General features: G+C 51.8%; 9 protein-coding genes across 9 annotated transcripts; 5 read left to right on the top strand and 4 right to left on the bottom strand.

The window, feature by feature from the left end:
- Positions 1 to 694: 694 nt before the first annotated feature.
- Positions 695 to 3,373, bottom strand: M436DRAFT_56500 (uncharacterized protein; the record flags this gene model as incomplete). Its single annotated transcript, XM_013568027.1, has 2 exons — positions 695 to 3,194; positions 3,249 to 3,373. The coding sequence occupies 2 exons, from the start codon at positions 3,371 to 3,373 to the stop codon at positions 695 to 697; spliced, it is 2,625 nt and encodes an 874-aa protein (XP_013423481.1).
- Positions 3,374 to 4,133: 760 nt separating this feature from the next.
- M436DRAFT_56342 (OTU-domain-containing protein) lies at positions 4,134 to 5,262 on the top strand (the record flags this gene model as incomplete). The annotated part of the gene is made up of 2 exons (XM_013567994.1): positions 4,134 to 4,682; positions 4,735 to 5,262. The coding sequence occupies 2 exons, from the start codon at positions 4,134 to 4,136 to the stop codon at positions 5,260 to 5,262; spliced, it is 1,077 nt and encodes a 358-aa protein (XP_013423448.1).
- Positions 5,263 to 5,358: 96 nt separating this feature from the next.
- M436DRAFT_56613 (uncharacterized protein) lies at positions 5,359 to 6,196 on the bottom strand (the record flags this gene model as incomplete). Its single annotated transcript, XM_013568047.1, has 2 exons — positions 5,359 to 5,925; positions 5,990 to 6,196. 2 exons carry the CDS (start codon positions 6,194 to 6,196, stop codon positions 5,359 to 5,361), a joined length of 774 nt encoding a protein of 257 aa, XP_013423501.1.
- A 227-nt stretch (positions 6,197 to 6,423) lies between these two features.
- Positions 6,424 to 8,218, top strand: M436DRAFT_56165 (uncharacterized protein; the record flags this gene model as incomplete). Its single annotated transcript, XM_013567961.1, has 3 exons — positions 6,424 to 6,514; positions 6,579 to 7,523; positions 7,575 to 8,218. 3 exons carry the CDS (start codon positions 6,424 to 6,426, stop codon positions 8,216 to 8,218), a joined length of 1,680 nt encoding a protein of 559 aa, XP_013423415.1.
- Positions 8,219 to 8,902: 684 nt separating this feature from the next.
- On the top strand, positions 8,903 to 10,183 carry M436DRAFT_85565 (uncharacterized protein; the record flags this gene model as incomplete). The annotated part of the gene is made up of 1 exon (XM_013568090.1): positions 8,903 to 10,183. One exon carries the CDS (start codon positions 8,903 to 8,905, stop codon positions 10,181 to 10,183), a length of 1,281 nt encoding a protein of 426 aa, XP_013423544.1.
- Positions 10,184 to 10,446: 263 nt separating this feature from the next.
- Positions 10,447 to 14,302, bottom strand: M436DRAFT_56352 (uncharacterized protein; the record flags this gene model as incomplete). The annotated part of the gene is made up of 4 exons (XM_013568000.1): positions 10,447 to 11,087; positions 11,146 to 13,159; positions 13,209 to 13,403; positions 13,457 to 14,302. The coding sequence occupies 4 exons, from the start codon at positions 14,300 to 14,302 to the stop codon at positions 10,447 to 10,449; spliced, it is 3,696 nt and encodes a 1,231-aa protein (XP_013423454.1).
- Positions 14,303 to 15,244: 942 nt separating this feature from the next.
- Positions 15,245 to 16,102, top strand: M436DRAFT_34636 (uncharacterized protein; the record flags this gene model as incomplete). The annotated part of the gene is made up of 1 exon (XM_013567955.1): positions 15,245 to 16,102. A coding segment is annotated over one exon (858 nt), but the record flags the coding sequence as incomplete, so codon positions are not given.
- A 1,109-nt stretch (positions 16,103 to 17,211) lies between these two features.
- M436DRAFT_56589 (glycoside hydrolase) lies at positions 17,212 to 19,530 on the bottom strand (the record flags this gene model as incomplete). Its single annotated transcript, XM_013568043.1, has 2 exons — positions 17,212 to 18,169; positions 18,218 to 19,530. 2 exons carry the CDS (start codon positions 19,528 to 19,530, stop codon positions 17,212 to 17,214), a joined length of 2,271 nt encoding a protein of 756 aa, XP_013423497.1.
- A 647-nt stretch (positions 19,531 to 20,177) lies between these two features.
- M436DRAFT_76206 (DnaJ-domain-containing protein) lies at positions 20,178 to 21,758 on the top strand (the record flags this gene model as incomplete). The annotated part of the gene is made up of 1 exon (XM_013568089.1): positions 20,178 to 21,758. One exon carries the CDS (start codon positions 20,178 to 20,180, stop codon positions 21,756 to 21,758), a length of 1,581 nt encoding a protein of 526 aa, XP_013423543.1.
- Positions 21,759 to 21,838: the final 80 nt, after the last annotated feature.

Here is a 21,838-nt window from a genome sequence, read left to right as displayed (position 1 = left end):
CCGATGCTTGTGTTACACTCGGTTGCTTGAATGGCGGCTGACCCGATGGCCACATGGGACTGTGAGCCTCAGACATGTGGTGATGCTGCAATGCATACAGGCATGATTCATCTGCTGCGAAAGGCCATGCGTGAAGCCGTGTCTCATGCGACTGCCTCAGATCCTGCTCTTACCTACTGCTTGGGTGGTGCTGTACTATGATGGCATGGCATACTTTTCGCATTCTCCTGTTTCTGCAGTCCTGTATCCGTGAATTTGCTGTGCTATGCCTTGTCCGCACGTATACCACGTGATGGTCTCATCATCGTGATGATCTACTCTATGCACTGCCCAAGCGTGCAGATATGCCTTGCCGGGAAACATATACCAGACGCTGAGAAAGTACGGTGTTGATCATCAAAGGTCAGATGCAAAAGATGCCGAATCATCAGAGGAAGGAAAAACTGATCGGTTTGAAAAATATGTCTTTGATTTGAGGATGTGGGCTCTGCTTGCTGGGTTGGAAACAACAGCTTGAACAACCATTTCTTCTTCTTTCCGTGACCCTCTTGTTCCTCCTTGCGTTTTCCTCGAGTAGTTCAGAGGGGTATCGTTAGTAATCATCAAAACACAGTGCAACACCATAGACTCCCTCGAAAATGCAGATGCACCGAACGCTTTCAACTCCATGCCATCATCTCTTGTCTATTCCTCCTCAGAAAGTTGAACCCTCCTCGACCTTGTCAAACAAAACACCATTCGACTTGAGGGACACCTTCTCAGCAGCCCTGAGAGCAGCATTCTTCTCCATAAGCACCTTTCTCTGCCCAGCGAGTTTCTGCTGTTCTTCCAAGTTACCCAGCATAGCATTCATGCCATCCTTCCAGCCTTCTTCTCCATACATGGCTTTGAGTTCCCAGGCAGTGCTGCGAGTGAGATGTTCATTCAACATCTGCAAAGCTCTGTTCTTTTGAGTTTCGAAGTCCGCATTGCGCATCTCGTCATCAATCTCGCGTTGACGCTTTTTCTGGGCTGCGAAGGCGAGCTTGCCTTGTTCGTAGGCTTTACGGCGAGCGACGATTTCTTGAGTGCGGCGCGACTTTTCGGCCATGTAGTGGAGGCTGTGGCCGAGATTCTTGTTGGGGTCGTTGGGTTCGTCGGCGAGCTGGACGGGAGGGGTGGGGAAGAAGAGGATGCGGCCTTGATCGTCGGTTTGGTACATGTTGCGGATCTCGGGTGGGATGCTGGCGTTTGCTGAGTCGGGCAGCGTCCAAACTTCGATGGGTGCGGGGTCGCGGTATGAAGAGCGGGTTTGTGAGGCGGATGGAGCAGGTGGGATGGCGGGAGGTTGTGTTTGGAAGGTCGAGGTGTGGCTGGTGGTGCGAGGCAGAGGCATGGTGGTTGTGTGTTGAGGGGTGGCGGGATTGAAGGAGCCAGAAGATCCGCGATGGAGGCTAGGCATAGGTGCGGGAGAAGCGGAATGGTTCTGTGTGTAGTGCTGAACAGCAGGAGTGTGCGAAGGACGAGCCATGGATTGCATGGGACGGATGGGCTGGACGGCCGTTTGCATAGGCGTCATCTGTGCCTGCATGGGCGAATATGCTTGCATGGTGGCAGCAGGATTGGAGGGCGACATTTGCATAGATTGACGAGCCTGGACTTGAGGAACAACTGGCGCGGGTGGAGGCGAGGGTGTAGGCTCTGGAGGAGGAGAGTCTCTGGGATCGCGCGAGCGTCTGTGGACAGCACCAATCTTGGGAGGAGCATTCTCCGCTCCCCACTCAGGCTTGGGCATGTCGTCCGTCTCCTTGTCTGTGTCCTTCAGGAGGTATGCAATCGGACTGGGTACCTTCCTCATCTTGCGCGGCATGTCGAACAGATCCATCTCGTAGTCTCTGTCGCGCACCTCGTCGGGCAAGCAGCTAGCCCACGTCTTGATTTTGTTAAATTTGAACTTCTCCTCGTTGTAGCGAGCCTCGCACACGTAGATGTCCAGATCTGCGGGTTGACGGCGAGGGCGGCCCTTGTAGTAGCGTGTGGTGAACATGATGAAGCACCTGCCAACGATCTCGTCAACACGGTGATCGCGGTACTGGCCCGTCTTGACTACTTCGTTCTCCAGGAAGTGCTTGTCGAAGCGGTGCACTGTCTGCTCAGGACGGTAGTACCAGCAGACGTTGACCCATTGGCCGCCTTGGGGGTCTTGCCAGGTGCGGTAGATCTGGCAGGGAACGGGCTTGGTCAGGTCGTTTGCGTTCTGTACGTGGACCCAATCGCCGACCTTGTAGAGCTCGCCATTGTAGAGGATTCCGTTGGGCAGAGGGATTCTGCCTTCGTCCATAGCATAATCGGTGTCGGGCTTGCTGCGCTCCTCATTGGCCAGACGGTGCGCCTCGGTTTGCAACTCGACGGCGTCCCTGTAGATCTGACTGTCATCCTCGTTGTATGCTTTTGCGTTGTTGAACATGAGGTCGACATCTCTCATGAACTGCTCGAGCGACTGGTATTTTTTCCTCTTGAGCTTGCGCTTCAGCACGTCGAATGCCATGGGCTCTCGGATCTCAGCGTAGTACTCGGGCATGGCTTGTTTGTCGGGCAGGCGTTCAAACGTTGCGATCTTCAGTCCACCGGGCCCCTTGGGTTTTCTGATGCCCTTGAGCACAGCTTGGATGCGAGCTTCGACGGGAGTGAGCACCTTTGGTGGTCTGCCCCTCTTCTTTCTGGTCTCGGGATCGTCGTCTTTGTCCAGATCACGGTCGCGTTTTGAAGGACGACCACGCTTCCTCTTACGTTTGGTGCCATCTTCGTCTGAATCGTCGCCGCCTATGTCGTCATCCTCTTCATCGTCTTCGTCTTCCTCGTCATCATCTTCCTCGGCAAGGTCGTCGGCGGGCGGGATCTCGCCTAGGTAGGGGAATTTGGCGACTTCTTCTGAGATGACGTTGAGTTGGACGAGCTTCTTCAATTCGGTGCTGACGACGTCGCGGAGGGTCAAGGCATCCTGGTATGCGCCGGCGTCGGGTCTGTTGTAGGTTTGACAGTTGTGGAAGATCAGAGCCCAGTCGCGCACAAATTCTGACCAGCTCTTGTACTCTTTGGTGTTGATCTTTGCTTTGATAGTGCTCATAGCCATGGGATCCTTAATGACCTCGTAGTAGTGTGGAAGTGCGCGCTTATTAACCTTGCGGTGGAAGACTTTGGAAGGGTCATGGCCGCTGTACACGTGTCAGTTTAGAGTCGCGTAAGATTGTGGATTAAACTGCGCATACTCGGGGGTTCTGTAGTCGTAGACAAAGTCGAGGATGCTCTGCATCTGGTCCAGCTCGGCTTCAGACATGGTCTGACCTTGGGTTGCTCCCTCAGTCGAGGGAACGGGTGTGTTGTCTTGACTCATTGCGGCGTCGGACGCCATGATGCGCAACTCGGAGAGCGAAGACTCGTTGTTTCCAGTGCTTGATCGACGAGTGTCTTCGATGAGAGCTATTCCTCTGTCGATTACAAGTCGCGAGTCCACCGAGGGCGCGTCGGTCGTCGATTCACCGATGCGCGCGCTCTTGGCACATCGCCCGGCTATAGTTGCCATATCCTGGTCGACGTCTCGGGCCGCGTTGCCCGTAAGAGCTATGGTTGTTCTTCTCATCAGCTCCCATTGCTTCCAAAGAGCATCCATTGCTCCTTGCTGTCCTTCAATTTCAGTTGTTATGTATCGTTGGATCACAAATCTCTCTGAGTTGATCTCGTCTTGTAGATACAGGGTACCTAAAGTACATAATCAAGACCATCTTTCACTCCACCAGATTGTCCAAAGCTCCAACAAACGAAACAAATGCAAGAGACCTGTATGTACCTGTTGGAAACCACCCAAGTGAATAGAGAGTGTTTGGCTTGAAAGCGTTCAACAAAGCAGATGCCAAGCGATATTCTGTAGCATTCCACATCTGAAAGGCACATGTTTGAGGTGATGGCTCTCGGATGCTTGTAAGATGATGCCGAGGGGTAGACCCTGGCCTCAATGACGTCTTCTCAGCTATCACTATCAACTGTCGACACATCCTTGACACATCCGTCTCTTCTTGTCTTCCACACAACACGTTTCAAAAGGGTACAATTAATACACAACACAGCTTCACAAAGACTAGACACATCTCAGCAGCATGCGTATCCGAATCCGTGGTCCTTCGGGCATGTCCCAAGTCAATATGCCAGACACGGCAACATGGGGTGAACTCAAGCACGAGATATCCACCAAAACATCTGTCGCCGACTTTGATGTCAAGTACGGCTACCCACCGCAAAACTTGGACACAACAAGCATCGACAACGATACTAAACTGACCGATGTCGGTATCAAACTCGACGGCGAACAACTCATCATCTTGCCACGCGATGTCCAACAGTCATTGCATAACCCCATGGCCAGCCATGTCGATCCTCAAAACCATGGAACTTTGCCTTCGCTAAAGAACATCCAACCGCCTCAACATCAGCCGGGTGACTTTCATTCTGGTCAGACGAAAGGAGAACAAGCTGCACCGCTGTCCCTCCAGAGAAAGCCAAATGATGTAGAGAGCGATCCGCCTGAGGTGCCTGTGCCAAATCTGGAAGGTGTTCTTGTTCTTCGTGTGATGCCCGACGACAACAGCTGTATGTTTAGAGCTTTAGGAAGCGCTGTCTTGGGTGATGCACTCGATGCTATGAATGAGGTTCGTTCCTATGGCCGCTGACGATTTGGCTCTTGACTGACCATGCAATCAGTTGCGCTCCCTGGTTGCTCAGACCATCCAATCGAACCCAGACCTGTATACCGCTGGCATGCTTGAAAAGGCACCCGACGACTACTGCCGTTGGATTCAGCGCGATGATTCTTGGGGTGGCGGTATCGAACTCGCCATCCTCTCCCAACAATTCGATATTGAGATTTGCAGCATCAACGTCCAGGACTTGCGAGTTGACCGCTTCAACGAGGGCAAATCAAGACGCTGTATTCTGATCTACTCCGGCATTCATTACGATGTGGTCGCCGTCTCTCCTGGCCAGGGCACGAGTCCCGACTTTGATAGGAAAATCTTCGAGGTTGCTCAGATCGAGGGTATGGAGGGTGAAGATGGCGGAGCTTTGCAAGCTGCTAGAGAACTGTGTCAGATCCTGCAACAGAGACACTACTTTACCGACACTCACGGGTTCACTATCAAGTGCAACGTTTGTGGTTGGACTGGTAAAGGCGAGCAAGGTGCTACCGAGCACGCGAAGCAGACAGGCCACATGAACTTTGGCGAAGCATGAGAACGTGGATCTTGATCATTGCATAGCATAGCGCGTCTATTAAAAGCTCATATATTATTTGCAGGAGATGCAAGCATCACACGAGGATGTCTCGCATCACCTTGCTTTCCACCGAACCTTGCTAACCCAGACTGCCCATTTTTGAACATCATCCCTTTCCAACAGCAACTCAATACTATACCACTCCTTGGCCAACTCTTCGTTAGTCGCAAGCCGATGAACAAAGCTATGGCAAGCCCTGCACAACCAAGCGACCTTGTTCAGCTCCCAGCTAGCATGCCAACCACGCTTGACGACCTTTGCATGCACTGCTCTCGGGATCAAATGATGATAGGTAAGAGGCAAGTGTTCCCTCTCGCAAATCTCACACTCTGAAGCTCGACTCGCAGGTGCAAATTCTGGCGGTGCGGTTGTTCTGCTTGTGATGTATGCTGTAAAGACAGGCTCCAGTAATCGTGGCAGGTCTGTGGGGTCCGAGAGTAGACCGTAAGAGGTCAATGAATCCGATACAGATAATGGCATTGGTTGTAATAGATCCTCGTAAACGTCTGAGTCCAGAGGAACGCTGTATTTCTCAGCCAGCTGTGAATTGTTCTGGACATCACTATATGAGATGACTCGTAGATCATCTGGCAACGAAGGAAATATCTCGGAAGCAAGATACTACAAGAGTTGTGTTAATATCAGTATAGAAGAACAGAAAACGACAAAGACGTCTTGATTGTACCTCTATCGTCTCGCCCAAATCAGCAGCCAGAGCATCATTGTCCTCTTGACCCTGCTCTGGCTTGGTTACAGGCTTGATTTCATTCTTGCGGCCCTTGGTAGCTTTCTTTTTCTTCTTATCTGCAGTGCCCGAGAGTCTCGAGATCAGAAGTTCGGAGACACTGTCTCGGAAGTCTTCATAGTTGGCAATCTCATCTTCGGGTATCATGAATTGAATCTATTTTGTGGTTGTGATGTTTCCCAGTGGCAAGATGCAGATGGAGAGACATGAGAGAGTGTGGGGACGATGAGGTACTGATAAGAGATGCGATAAGCGCACGGACGTGTCTCGACGGTAAAGGTGTCGCTTTGGGTTCGGGGGTGATGGAGCAAGCATCGAGCATTCAGATCCAGGACTGTCTGTTGTGTTTTGATCCTTTGCGATATACATCCAAGATGAAGGCAGCTGGAGCATGGTTCATTGCGGCTGCATCAATTGCGTCTGTCGCTGCTGAGCCTTCGCGGCCTCGTGGTGTAGGACCCGAGTGTAAGTTTACCATTATAGCTTTCTGGTCACACTCAAATTGACATTTTTCTCTCTCTGTTCTCAGTTGCAAAGTTCTACAAGGATGCTGAATCATTTACTTGCATTTCCAATCCATCCATCAAGATCCCTTTCTCCCAAGTCAACGACGACTATTGCGACTGCCCTGATGGCTCCGATGAGCCTGGCACCTCTGCCTGCTCCTACCTCTCCCCACTCTCGCCTTCCACCCTTTCCGACACCACGAACAAGGATCAGATAAACTCTACACAAGTCTTGCCTGGTTTCTACTGCAAGAACAAGGGCCATCAGCCTAGCTACGTCCCCTACACCAGCGTCAACGACGGATTCTGCGACTACGACCTCTGCTGTGATGGTAGCGAAGAGTGGGCTGGCGTCGGCGGTGTCAAGTGCCAGGACAAGTGCGCAGAGATTGGCAAGGAGTGGAGAAAGAAGACCGAGACGCGCCAGCGTGCTCGGAACAACGCCAACAAGAAGAGAAACGAGTACACCGCCGAGGCCTCACGCTTGAGAAAGGAGGTCGAGGACAGAATCAAGACTTTGCAGACACAACTCACCGCTTCTGAGATCCACGTCACGGATATGGAGAGAGAGTTGGCTGAAGTCGAACGTCGTGAGAAGGGCAAGATTGTCAAGAGCCAGGGCGCTAAGCAGGGCAAGATGGGTGTACTGGTCGGTCTTGCAAAACAGAGAACCGAGGAGCTGAGAGATCATCTCGTCCGCGTTCGCCAGGAGCGTGATACCTCCAAGGACCGTGTCAAGGAGCTGGAAGCTATCTTGACCACATTTAAGGAGGAGTACAACCCCAACTTTAACGACGAAGGTGTCAAGAGAGCTGTTCGTGCTTGGGAGGATTACGCTGCTCGTGACAAGAGTGGCGACGATACTTCGGCACATGATAGAGACCTCAACGAAATTACTAAGACCGACAAGGACAACGGTCTCGACTGGGAGACATACCTTGAGGCCGATGGTGAAGATGTCGAAGTTTGTAAGTCATGTCTTTCGATCATTCTCTCTAACATCCACTAACAGTCTTCAGTGTACGAGATTGAGAACTATCTCCCCAAGCCTCTTCGTGATTGGGTTGACCAAAAGCTGCGCGATCTCCGCGTTCTTCTCATCGAGAATGGTATCCTCGCCGATCTTTCTTCCGAAGGCGGCGAGTCAGCTGCCGTCAATGGTGCAAAGGACCGTCTCAAGTCTGTCCAAGATGCCGTCAACTCGCAACGTAGAGACCTCGACTCCCACAACGAAGACCTGAACAAGGAGTACGGCCCCGATGGCGTCTTCCGCGCCCTCAAGGGCCAATGCATCTCCGTTGACTCTGGCGAATACACCTACGAACTCTGCTTCATGGAACACACCACCCAAAAGTCAAAGAAAGGTGGCAGCAACACACGCATGGGCAACTTTGTCCGCTTCGACAAGATCACCGTCGACGAAGAAGTTTCTGCCGATGGCAAGGGTCTTGGTTCTGGCGAGCGTATCGCCATGAGACATGAGAATGGCCAACACTGCTGGAACGGACCCAACCGTAGCACTACCGTCATCTTGGCCTGTGCCGAGCAAAACGAAATCTGGAAGGTCTTTGAGGAGGAAAAGTGTGTGTATCGTATGGAGGTTGGCTCGCCTGCTGTCTGTGAGGCTTTGAAGAAGGCAGAAGCCGTCAAGGATGAGCTGTAAAAGATGAGGTGATAGAACGTGGATATATACTTGTTATTATAGAGTACCATCAAAGACCATTTTGCTCTGTAGCCATCCGCCTGGCACTATTCATTCTTGTGATCGGCTCATCCCAGAAAGGAAGACTAGTGGGAGTCTGAAAAGAACAACAGCCTGCGAAAAGTTATGGCGCTGCTTTGGTATAGACTGTGGTGGAAGAGTGTAGTAAGTTTCCGTGCTTTCTTATGAACAAGGCAAGCACTGCGGACAAAGTCACAAAAGTATCGAATTCAGAGTCGTGTTCAAGGGGAAGAGACACACCGCAGACTTACAGACGCGCCTTCTTTGTCGTGTTTCCTTCACTTTATTCGCGGCTAGTTGGAGAACACGATCAAAACACTCGCCGACCTGCTCCTCTCACTTCTTCACCTTCTTCACCATCAGCGTCCGCAACTTTCTTCACATCACCAACCTTCCATCACTGTATATAACCTCACAATTCACCTCAAACCTTCCATCACTATTCATCAACACCCACCTCCATCACAACCTTTCCAACTCTTCATCATACACACATCGACGCCATCACATCAAACACGCCTCTGCACATCACATCCTATACCTCCACAATCATGGCAGACGCCACTGATAGGCAAGGCGCATTGTGCTCACAGCTCTGGCAACCATAGACTAACCTTCTGTCCCATGAATCTTCCCAACCAGATCCTCAAGGAGATCTGTAGCCGCTCCGAGCTTAACAGAAATGATCTTCGTGCGCTTCGACTCACCTGCAAGCATCTACGCGAGATGGCTTCGCAGCGCTTTGCTAGAGAGTGTTTCAAACACATCACGGTCCTGATGTCACGTCCTTCACTTGAGGCCTTCATCGAGTTGGCCCGACACCCCTACTATGGTTCATTCGTCGAAAAAGTCAACGTCTCTCCTATATATGATGTTATGTTGAGCGTCTCTGCATTTCTGCCATCCGGGACTTCCGAGAGCACTGATACCACCGAAATTGCAACCACCTACTGGAACATACGCCGCGAACTAACAAAGTCGAGGATCTGCGAGAGCGCCGAGCCATTGCTGGGTGTTGCTTTTAAGGCTTTTGCACAGCGAGAGCAACACTTGAAACTCGAATTTTGCGACAACGAGCGCAACGTGGTTGGCCCAAGAGATGCCTTAAATAATCTAGCTCTTGGACAAGTCTCGATGTGGATATTGGATTGGACGACAGCGATTGAACGAACCATAAACGCAGTTACTAGTCACGGTTGCACTGTGACCGAACTTTCGATCCACGAGGGCGGCCTGAAGCGCTGTGTAAGCGAGTACAGTCTGCACACCGATCATTTCGAAACACCGCTGGGCTCTTTGTGCACCCAGCTGGCACGTCTCGACATCTGCTTGTACGATGATGGCATCGGGTCCGTGTCGAAGTCTGTCAAGTGCATGGTTTCGACAGCCAGAAACTTGAGATTCCTCAACCTGGAGAGACTGTGCAATTGGGACGATCTAGAGCCACAACACTATCCAGAGGTACTGGGTTGCGTTCTATCACAATGCTTGAAAGGGATCGTTATCGGCGAATTTCAGATATCGGAGCAAGAACTGCTCGAGTTTCTTGGCAGACAGAGAGACACCCTCCAGAACCTGCAACTACTCGGCGGCTGCCTCCTCGAAGGAAGTTGCATGTCTCTGATAGCTTGGATCAGAGACAAATTGCCTAGCCTGGCGTATCTCGAATTCTGGGAGATCTGCGACGCCCACGATCACACCGACTGTGAATTGGCACCCACCAGGAGCTACTGCGTCCATCGCGACGAAGATATGCAAGCCTGTCTTGCCGACATTCTCAACGGAAAGTGTGAGAAAAAAGTCAAGGTCAAGGAGGCCTATGAATCTGAGCAAAACGAGGAGGACGACGAATTCGAGCAAGAGGAGATCAATGAACCTGAGCAAGTCGAAGCTGACGATGGTTGAGAATCCGAGGTTCTGCATGCACAAAACATAACGAGTCGACAGACTGGCGCTTTACGACTACCAGCGAGATGGAATTCAGGTTCAAGGTTAACACAACATTCGGAATGATGAGTTTATGCGCGAATGGCGCAAGCAAGGAGGTAAACCAGCAAGACACAAAATTCAGATCGAACATCGAGAAATCGTATTCGCCCTTTCTTGCTGATCTTTCTCTTTCGTGTTGGCCGAACAAAACTTTGATCACAACACTTCTTTTCTTTCCTCTAATCTCCTCCAAACATCTCGGCCATACCCTCCAACTTGGGGCTCTGCTCCTTCTTTCCACCAGCAGGTTTCTGCTCAACCTCCATATACTGCTGCTGCATCGCACTCCTCTTGGCCTTGTGGTCCCTCCTATCAATCTTTCCCGCCTCATGTATAGAGACACCTCTAACACCTTCCAACAACTCTAACACCAAGACTCTTTGCGTACGCTCACTAGCAGTCCCCACGATGCGTTCAATCGCCGTATCAACCTTGGCGGCACTCATGTCGGGCAACTCGAGCAACACATCTCTAGCCGTGTTCTCCAACGGCGAGTACGTAGCCAGAATATTCGCAATCAAATTTGCGAGGTCGCGTTGGACGTCTACAAAGTAAGGATCATTGAGCGAGGTGATGCAAGCTTTGAGCACTTGTGTGTTTATGAAGTTGCGGACTTGGGGTGCTGGTGCGTCTGAGGTAGTGAAGGTGGGGAGGATGGAGCGTAGGATGCGGCAGATGAGGGTGCAGCAGCGGGAGTCGCGCATGCGGAGGGCGTGGGTGCAGAAGAGGATTAGAGGTTCCAGGATGGAAGCTTCGGAGAGGACGAGGGTGCGCATGGTGAGTTGGGAGGGTTGTTGCGGTTGGGTGGAGGGTGTGACATCTGTCAGGTGTTAGTTTACTTGTTTTAGAAGGAGAATTGGTAGAGGGAAGGAGCGAACCTGCTGGTCGTTGATCGAGGATGGTAGAGGCGAAGTTGACGACTGCGTAGGTTGTTGCTCGTAACACGCTCTCAGCCTTCATTTCGTCGTTTAGTTGATCCTCACCCTCGACAGATTGTGTACTCGACCTCTCGATGACTTCCCACTCTGCACTGATCTTCTTGTCCGTCTGGGAAAAGAAGAGTGATAGTATCGGTGGCATGAAATGTCTTCTGTGGTGGGCTGGACATCTCTGCACAAGTCTTTCCACTAATGCGATCAGTCTCTGCAAGTGATGCGTAGACAAAGACGAGGCATCTGTGAGCAATGCCTCAGCCATTGGCCCAGGCAACTCCTTGAGCCCAAAGAACTCTTCCTCGAACCTCGTCATGCCATAGACGATGTGATAGCACCAATCACGGATCTGTCGAGGGATACCACGGATAGCAGAGGCGAAGCCTTCATAAGTGTCACCACTCTCAGCGATTCGGGCGTAAAACTCATCTCTGCTCTCGTTCGAGATACCTGCTTGCCAAAATCTGTCGACGAGCATCTTCTGCATCACCATTTGCAGTTCAGGAGGGAAGTTTGACCAGTTGCTACTGTTGGGGAAGGATGTGGCGTGTCTGGTCATCTGCAGCACATTGGACAGCATAGCTTGCATTGCCGGACCCCAAACCTGGGCACCGATCTGGTACTCGCGTGATGACTCTTTCAGCTTTTCAGTAGTGGCCGAGAGGAGATTTTTAGTGGCGTTGAGGGGCAAACGCATGACTTTCATCTGAACATCTGTTTGACGTGCCTTGCCTTCCTGGTCCAGAGGCTGACTGGGCCAGTCCTGGACGGAAGCATATCTTTGCGTTGAGAGGTACTCTGGCAAGCCTTCTAGACCGACGACGTTGCAGAACCCGGAAAAGGTCGACAATGCTTCAGTCAACTGGGGGTCTTGCCAGATGTCGACGACCGGCTGGATGATCTGTTGAAGACGAGTGAGTCGTGCTTGTGAGTCAACTGCAGATGCTCTGTGCACGATGATGAACAAGAATGCTTGGAGACCCCACTTTGTGCGCTCATCGGCATCTTCGGCAGACATCATGTTGTTGACTCTGGCCTCCAGGTCGGAGTAGACGTCAAGAAGATAATCTGGGAAGGACATGGCAATCCGTTGCATCTCACCCAGACGTGCTCCTTGGAAGTTCTTAACAGCAGCCGAGTAGTCTTTGTTGGACGGATCGTCTGGGTACTGTAGACTCAGACAGTAGTCAAGAATCTTCACGACCAACTCGGGCTGTCCTTGCAACGTCTTTACCAAAACATTGACCGCGATGTGGGTCGTGAGACGAGCTATCTCAGGATGTTGTGGTTTCATGGTCATCAGTTTGTAACAAAAGTCGCGCAGATTGGTAAGCGTCACTCCATAGACGTTGTTGGTAGTGTGCTGATCGGACTTTGATTCTGGTCGCGAAGCTTTGCTGTACCACTGAATGAAGCCATTCATCGTGCTTCTGAGGACAGATGCTTGTGACTCCAATTGCAGCACAGGAATCGGCGTCTTTGCGGGACCTGTAGATGGGAAAGGTGGTCTGAACTCTTGGCAAATTGAGTTGACCATCTGCACCGTCTGATCTAGTATGTGGCCGACAGCTTCTTGTGGCATGTAGTAAGCGATGTTCTCGATCACGGTGATACAGTATCTTCGGTAATTGCCAAGGAACGAATGCAACTCAGGAGGGTTTTCGAAGTCCTCATTCAGGTAGAGAATCACCGGTAACTCTTCGTGTGAAAGTGACTCGTACTTGATGAGGCGTTGGCTGCAAGTGCCGAGGAGTACGGCTACTCTCTGGCCCATAGTACTTGAGATGGACGGACTCTTTGCGACCAAGAGTTTTGTGAAGCTGTGCAGGACGGGAATGGAGACAAGAAGACTATCATGCTGGAATGCAATCATCATCACATCAACCAAGGCAGCGCAAATCTCGGGCGTAGCCAAGATTTCGGGGTTGGAAGCAGCAGCGTCTCCCAGAATTGACAAGACCTGTATAAGTTAGCACTTCTCCAACAAGATCAGTATTCTAGGGTAGTACCTCTGATAGCTTCTTCTGCAAGGTATACTTGGGCTCGTCAATGTCGTCAGCTGAGGTGTTGCAGCTTAGATGGATGTTTTTGAGCAACTCGATGTGATCCGGTTGCAGTATAGAAAGCATGATTTGGGACCAGGATTCATGGAAGTGGGGGTTGTAAGGGCGGCTCAGGATGGCCTGCAGAGCGTCGATAGTGGCCTAGGCACGAATCAGTCTGGCTGTGCTGTCGAAAGGGCGAGTGTTAGTCTTACCGTCTGCACAGCAGTATCGCCAGCGGCGAGCATCTTGTACAGAGACTGGGCACACTCTGTCTCTGTCAAAGCTCTCAAGCTGAGCCATGTCACTGTAGGTCTCAAAGCTTCGAGAGTCTTTATAGCAGAGACGACGACTCTTTGATCGCCTTGGGAGATGATGGTAGAGCACTGGAAGAGAAAGGCGCACATGCGAGAAAGCCACCCGTCTTGGGTATGGCGCACGTTTTGCGAGCTGCCACGCGATTCGAGGTGGTCTTTATACAACTGGCTGGGTATGACAATCTCGTTCAAGCACTGACCAAGCACATCTTGACGGAGACCAGCGACCGGGTCTTCCCTGTTGCAGATGTCCTCGGATAGACACTCCAGTATGTAGAGCACCATCTGCCTGTATACCAGCTGCTTGCTGTCATCTGATGTCTCCCATAGGGCTACTAGGAGAGCATCCATGTCCAACCACTCTGCACCCCAGCATCTTTTGGCAACCTCGACCCACAGCGAGGCTACTTTGTTGCGGTAATACTGAGGATCGGATTCGGATACGTTCTGGGCGAGGTTGAGGATCCAGCCACGCAGAGTTTCGGCCTCGTTCTGGCCATATTCTTCCCACCTGTAGCGGAGAGCGAACTCGAGCAGGGCCAGACCAAAGTGACGGATGGCAGCTTGTCGCGATTCGTCGCTAGCTAACGAGTAGCCGTGTTGCGGCGCGTCTGGTTGCTTCTTGGCGCCATCGAGGAACTCAAGGGCTGCTCGTCGTGTGTCGTTGGTCGATCGCGCGTCGTAGGTCGCTTCGAGAGCTTGTGTTATTTGCGATAGTCTGTCTCCATCAATCTGAGATGTCATGGTGCCATGTAGAGATAGTCGCTGTGTTGATGTAAGGAGAGCTCAGGTCTGGAAGTTTTGTTTGTGTGGAGGAGATTATTGACCGTCTGCCTGCTTGCTCACCACCCCTGATCTTTTGTATCCAGACACGCACGACTGTTTTCCGTGTCTCACTCTGTCTGATTCATACTATGAGCTGCTGCAACAACTCGACTGCAGTGGCTGCTGCTTCCCACACCAACATTCATCGCCGAACACCATGTCACATGATCGTAATCTGTTCCCGATCCAGTAATTCAAGATTCGACTCCGACTAACAATCTTTCCTTTTTCCACCTCAACATCGCAATTCCTCTACGGGTTCATCCAGCTTTACGTCGAGCGGAAAGCTTTCGAAAGAGTACTTCTATTGACTGGGTCTTGACAATGACCTACCATTTGGTATCTGGCATCTGCTGTCCTTGTTTACTCTTTGTGCTCTCAAGTAGAGTGGAAGTGATATTCTCAGGTCTTCCTAGACTTGCCTGGCTGTGAAATGCAATCTACGGGTATTCGATGTTTGTGTCTGACATCTGCGTTTGTAGGTGCCTTGAGGATGAAATGGACACTTTTGTTCGGCTTTTTGACCCCTGACTGATCCTCATACTCTATGAGTTTTGCTTGCTGTTCTCTTCTTTGTTTATGGTTTGATCTTGGCCTGTCTGGCTATGTCCCAGACTGACCCACAAAGAAGCCATGGCATGCTTGCACTTCATTCAGTGGTTGATCACTTTCACACGCGTTGAGCTTGAGACAGATAAAACACGACCTGCGGCTTCCCGAACTTCTTCTGTTTGCACCGCACCTGCCACTCCCATCAGGTAGACTTGATCTCCTTCCTTCCACCTCTGCTTTTCCTCCAACTCACCTTGCTAAAAGCAAAACGCGATGCGTTCAACAACTTCAAGCGCCTATGGTGGCCGAACCCTGGACACTCTACCTACTGAGGTCAAGAATGAGATCTTCTCCCATTTCCTCTTGGCTAAGAACATCAAATATTCCACCAAGGGCAAGGAGCCTGGCCACAGATATAAGTTCAACACTTCCGTCATGCTTGTCAACAAGACACTCAACCGAGACGCGTCTGTGTATGTCCGAACCCACAACGAGTTCGTCCTCATCCATGCCAAATGGTTTGCCTTTGAGATCGACAAAGGCAGATTCCTCCCTTACGTCGCTATCGGAAATGTGGCCAAGACCTTCAAGCATCCCACCGTGGAAGCCACGATCAAGCATCAGAGCACCAAATGCGGCTGCACCCCTGGCTCGGACTGTTCTGTCAGGCACCAGCGAGTGCCCGAGAAGGTCACCCGTGCTTTGTTGATGGCCGAAGACCTGGACATCTTCATCAGACATCTCAAACTGGCCTACCACATCTGGCCAACCCTTCCCATCTACATCCACTCAGAGCCTGGTGACAGTCCTGTTGAGTGGTCAGCCAGTCCAGCCCAGACGCATATCGACTTTGTTTGGAAGATCAACATGCCATTCCGCCAGGATCTTACTCAGGCCGAACTCTGCGAGCGTCAGATCAGACTGTTGGATCCCATCTCCAAGCTTGTCAATCATGGACAGAATGTCAAGATACTCGGTGCCGAACATGGTCTTGTGTCCAGCACGGTCAGAGCCATGACCCAACGCCTACTCTCGCTCGACGCTATCGGCTGGGATCTTTACGACCTCATCAAGGCCGAGAAGCAGTACTTGGATCAGATACCCAACCATCAATCTGTGAGGCAACTGGAACTGAGCAACGCTTACCAGTACATCGCCGGCCTTGGATGGCTGTTTCCGGACAACAACGAATCGCCCTCGACAGCTTTCGTCTTCAAGGCCGACTCTCCCGGCTTCAACGAAGAGGGCGTTCCCTTGGCGTACTGGTCTACGGAAAACGGACAACATGACCAAGACACTTCCTGCTGGCAATACAACGTACAGATTCTCAGCCTTGACTGCACACTCACTATGGCAAAGATGGCGTTGGATATGAAGGGGCACAACTCTTGCAAGTTCTTCATCCACTTCTGCACCATGATTCTCAACACAGGCTATTTCACCTTTCCCCACAAGATCTGGTCGGCTGTGTGTCACTACGACTGCTTCCTCTCGCTTTGGCAGTCGGGTCTCCAGAAACGCCCCAGTGCATACAACGATGTCCTGCTTAGTCTGGATAACATGCTGTTGCAAGGCGCCGCCAATGGCTTCGACGACGAGTATGTCCGTCAGGACAGGGATCGAGTTGCCCGCATTGTTTCTGTAAGTCTTTTTCCGTTCCATTCATCGTCACCAACACGTTTGCTGATCTGGTCGTTTAGAGAGAAATCAAGATCTCTGACAACGACAAACACAACTTCCCCGGCCTCCATCGTCGCCCGCGTATCTGGAACACGCAGGTTGACCTCCACCGCCCCGAAGGTTTCGACCTGATGTCACTGTCCCCTTCTCTGTCTGCTGATCTGGCTGCCTCCATCACCCGTATGGCCGACAAGCGTTTGACCCGTCAGGAAGATTCGGACGAGGATTCGGACGAGGATGAGGATGAAGAGGAAGGTGATGACGATGAGGCCGAGCACAGCGACGATGGTGATTCGGATGAGCATGAGGGCAGCGACAAGGACGGTTCAGACGAGGTCGAGGACAGCGACGAGAGTGATGACGGCGAGGATGATCACGTTTGTATCGTCATTCTCGCGGCGAGAGCACCTTCAAAGTCCGCGTTGAGAGAAGAGCAGGTGGAACGAGATTCATACCTATCATCAACGGACGTCGATAGGCCTCTGCTGTGGGCTTCGGGTACTTTTATGTAGCAAACGATTCGACATGAGAGCCTCAGGTAGTATTGACAACTTTTGCTTGTGATCAAGCACCAAAACCATGGGTCGTTTCTCTCTCTACATCATAATGCAAGACTTGCCAGTCTCTTTGCACTGATCTAGATATCCCGCTTCGGCTTCCGAATCAATCGCCGTACCCTGTCGTCTCTTAGGTCCTCTGATAGTCAACTTTTGCTCGCCTGCCGCATGCCACCACCGCAGTACTTGTTGTGACGCGCCCTCTGTCTGATCCACGCTGATCTTCCACTTTCCTCCCAGCACCTCGACTTCAGTCTTGCCTTGAGGGAAGTGGTATTCCGGCAAAAAGACCTCGGTAGGTGCATCTTCAGACGTTGGGCTAGGCGCAGAGAGTGTCAAATGGAAAGTGCAGTTTTTGAGGTCGAATCCGTGGGACACGACACGGCCGTGTGTTGCTGTCTGGGTCGGTCTTACGTATGCTTCGGCTGCACGCATGCCGACGCCATCGGAGCTGATAGAAGGTGTTTTGGAGGCGCTCATTCGATCTACAGATAATGTCCTCTTCAGTATTGATGGGCTGACCGACGCGTCTCCGGATGTTCTACCTTCTGAGTATGATGGGGACTCTGGGTTGTATGTTGCACTGTCCACCTCGGGTGAAGTGGGCAATTGCTTGTCGTCGACAGAGTAGATGGACAGGTCTTCGCCGTTCCAGTTGTCACCCCAGTAGTGGTTGTTTGATGGCACATAGGTCCAAAGAGCAAAACCTGCTACACCAGAACCCTCCAACGCGTAGTGGTTTGCGTCCATTGCGAGCGTTTGGCTGGTGTAGTCGCCGGTTTTGTACGCATACTTGTCGTCCATGTCGTACGGGATACCAATTTCGGTAAAGACGGTGGGTCGAGCGCCCATTTTCTCCTCGCCTTCTTCGCGCAAGTACTTGAGCTGGTCGCGGAAACAGTTTCTGATGGCACTCTCTCCGATCTTTACAGCAAAGGCGGGACTCAAGTATTTGCCGCGCATAATGCCAACCACATCGACGTTCCAGAATCGGTTCCTGTGCACTGTTAGTCGATTGCCATCTCAGAAGATGTAGAAACCTCACCATTTCTTTGTGATGAGAGTGATGCCGTCGTAAAAGTGAGGTGCGAAGACCATCTGCGGATCGTCATCTTTGGTGCCCTTGATCGATGCTGGTACCTCGAAAGGCGAAGACTGGCAGAACATGATGGTGTCTGGGAATATGCCTCTGATGGTGTCTCTGTACGCGCGGTAGTGATTCAGCCAGAAGTTGTTGGTGTAGTACTCGTGCGTAATCGTCTCGCCCGAGACAGGCACTTTTAAGAAATAATCTTTCTTGAGCAGCTTGTCATTCTCAGGGTCCCAGACTCCGTGCTGAGCCCAGAGACACTCACCGAGCTTCCAGTTGGCGTCTCTCTTCCAGCCGTATCGCGAATCGTCGTAACCTACAGGCAGCCAGGCGATCTCCCCCTTGGGGTCGACAAGCTCACTGCCAGACTTGTAAGGACCAAAATTGCCAAAATCGAATGTGTCTTGTTCCACGGCTCTGCCGAGACCAGTGAGCATTGACTGGAATGCTGTAGGTGCAGGCCCCTTCTTCAAGTTCTGGTCAGCTGGCCATTTGGACAGATCCTCCCAGCCTATGTAGCCTCTGTTTGGTTCGTTCATGCTCTCCCAACCAATGACAACATCGTTCTCCAGGTCGCCTGCCTCTTTTATGCGTTGGGCCAGAATCTTGTTGGCATCAAGGAAGTGACGTTGAAGGTAGTCTTGAATGTTCACGCCGTCGATGATGGCTTTGGGAGCGAATTCCTTGCCGGCGAAGAAGAGAGTGAGAATGGTCTGACAGGCTAGACGCTGGTAGTTGGTAGCCCAGACCATCTTGGGAAACTCGGCAGGGTTTGGCCATGTGTTTTGAACAAAAGCAGCCTGTGTCGCAAGGAAAGCCTGAGGGTTCAGACCGCAGGCATAGATGGTCCACATGGGAGCACCTGAGCCGCCAGTGTATCTCGACCAGACATCCTGGTGAGGGTCCATGAAGACGTAGAAGCCGTACTTCTTGGCCAGGCGCAAGACGTCGATGGTGTGCTTGATCCAGTCTTCGTCGTACTTTCCAGGACCAGCGTGCTCGATAGCCTCCCAGGTGTAGATGTAACGAATTGTGTTGTATCCCCATCTCTTCAAGCGGTCGAAGTGCGTGTGGGCCTCGTCGAGGCTGAAAGGTCGTCCAACGAAGGAGACGTCATCACCTTGGAAGAATTTGTCCTTGATGTGCGAACATTGGTCTGGGTTCAGGGGATATTTGGCATCGCCGGCGACGTTGATTCCATGTAGAGTGACCTCGCGGTTGTGTCCATCGCGGAAGACGGATCCGTCGACTCGAAGGCGGAGAGGCATGTTGAGCAGAGTTGCTCGAAGTCGATCGGAGTCGCGCTACTGTTGTCACGCGGTTTTGAGTATAAATGAGATCTTCGACCGCTTGGAATCCACGATGCAGAGAGGTTACGGGGGTCGTACGACAAGTGAAAAGTCTTGAAAAAGACAGCAAGATTATGAATGATAGACGAGTTCGTAGGGACAAGAACAAGAAGCACGCGGCAGGATTCGATGACGTCTGGCCGGCGGCCACCGCGGAGGGATACGAGATACGATGATACGAGTGTATGGAGAGACTCTGGAGTCGAGTGTGTATAGAACAGTTGCTAGGGACCGCAAGGCATTGTGGACTGGATGAGATCCAAGGGTAGAAGACGACGGCTGTCTACTTCCGGACGAAGCAGGAGAAGGTAGGCTAGGTCTATCGTTACAGATGTGTGTGAGACTGCCTGCTTGTCAGTAGCAAAATGCGTGCAGGAGGAATGGGTCGTGTTCATTCTCGGGAGTGATTTCGTCGGCCGCAGCTTCCTGGCTCTAGGCAACGTGGCTTCTGGTCGGTAGCAGAGCACAAACAGTCCAAGTGGCTCTTTCACATGCTTGGACTTGTCGACTCGACACTTGTTGATGCTCTGTCAAGTGTATTGCTATCCATCGCCCTCGCTGTCGCCATGTTCCTCCCCTTGCACTCTCTGGCCGTGGGCGCCGCCATTGCTGTCTCGAGTCTTCCTCTCGTGCATGGCTTGAGTGCCCGCGACATTCCCGCCGATGTTCCCGTATCGCAACTCATCTCGTCGGCCACGGCTGCACTCGCTCAGGGCAACGGCCAGGATGCCTTGACCTACTTCGACGTCGCCATCACTCGTGATCCCAAGAACTATCTCACCATCTTCCGCCGGGGCGCTGCCTATCTCCAACTCGGAAAGCACTCCCAGGCCAGCCACGACTTCGACCGCGTCCTCTCTATCAAGCCCACTTTCGAAGGTGCTCTGGTCCAACGAGCAAAGATCAAGAGCAGGAACGCCGACTGGATAGGTGCAAAACTCGACTACGAGACTGCTGGGAAGAAGGACGGAGACGAGATTCGCGAATTGCTCGAGGCCCAGAATGCTGCCTCGCTCGCCCAGAAAGCAGAGAACGAGGGCCACTGGGCTGACTGTACTGCACACGCAGACATTGCTGTTCTGGTTGCTGGAGCCTCCATGGACCTGAGACACACTCGAGCAAAATGTCGTTTTGAGAAGGGCGACGTCGTCGAGGCTCTCAGTGACTTGATGCACGTGGCTCAGGTTTCTTCCGGCTCGAGCGAACACCTTCAGATCTCTGCCACGTCCTTTTACGCTCTCAACGAACCCGTCAACGGTATGGGTCAGGTCAAGAAGTGCCTTCACTCGGATCCCGACTCCAAACCCTGCCGAAAACTCCTGAAAGCTGAGAAAGCTGTCGACAAGCAGATGAAGAAGCTGAAAGAGGCCATGGAAAAGAGCAGATTCGTCAATGCTGTCAACATGTTGGTTCCAACCAAGGACGACGATGGGCTGTTGAAGACCGTCAAGGACGCCACTCAGCAATACCGTGACGAGGGTCTGATTCACAAAAACGCCCCCGATCGCTTGTATAACGACTTGGTCGAGTTGACATGTGAGGCTTACACCGAGATGAACAATCTAAAGAAAGCTCAACCGTACTGCGAAGAGGCCCTGACCCACAACCCAAACTGTCTCCCAGCCTTGATCGGCAAAGCAACGCGACAAATAGACGCCGACGAGTTCGAGCCTGCCATCCAGACACTCAACCAAGCCAAGGAGCATCATCAAAACTCACAAAAAGTCCAAGAGCTACTGCAAAAAGCCCACACACTGCTCAAGAGATCGAAGCAAAAAGACTACTACAAGGTTCTCGGTGTCGACCGCCACTCAGATGAACGAGAAATCAAAAAGGCCTATCGCAAGCTCACTGTCCAACACCACCCTGACAAGGCTGCTCAGAAGGGCACCAGTCCTGAAGAAGCGCAGAAGAAGATGGCCGAGATCAACGAGGCCTACGAAGTTCTTTCCGACCCTGAGCTCAAGGCCAGGTTCGACCGTGGAGATGACCCTAATGACCAGTCTCAACAACAAGGCAACCCATTCCAAGGACAACCATTCGGATTCCCAGGCGGCGGTGGCCATCAACAATTCTTCCACCAACGAGGCGGTGGTGGCGGAGGCTTCCAGTTCAAGCAGCAAGGCTTCGGTGGCTTCCCATTCTAGAAGAACATGCTTCTCGACTATATTCGCGACCTTCTCCGTGAGCTTCTTTTCAACTCTATTAAGTTTTTCCGTGGCTTCCT

The sequence above is a fragment of the Aureobasidium namibiae genome (genome assembly GCF_000721765.1).
Source record: "Aureobasidium namibiae CBS 147.97 unplaced genomic scaffold scaffold_21, whole genome shotgun sequence".
NCBI classification, from domain to species: domain Eukaryota; kingdom Fungi; phylum Ascomycota; class Dothideomycetes; order Dothideales; family Saccotheciaceae; genus Aureobasidium; species Aureobasidium namibiae.
The sequence above is the reverse complement of the archived record's forward strand: the minus strand, read 5'-3'. Positions and strand labels throughout refer to the sequence as shown.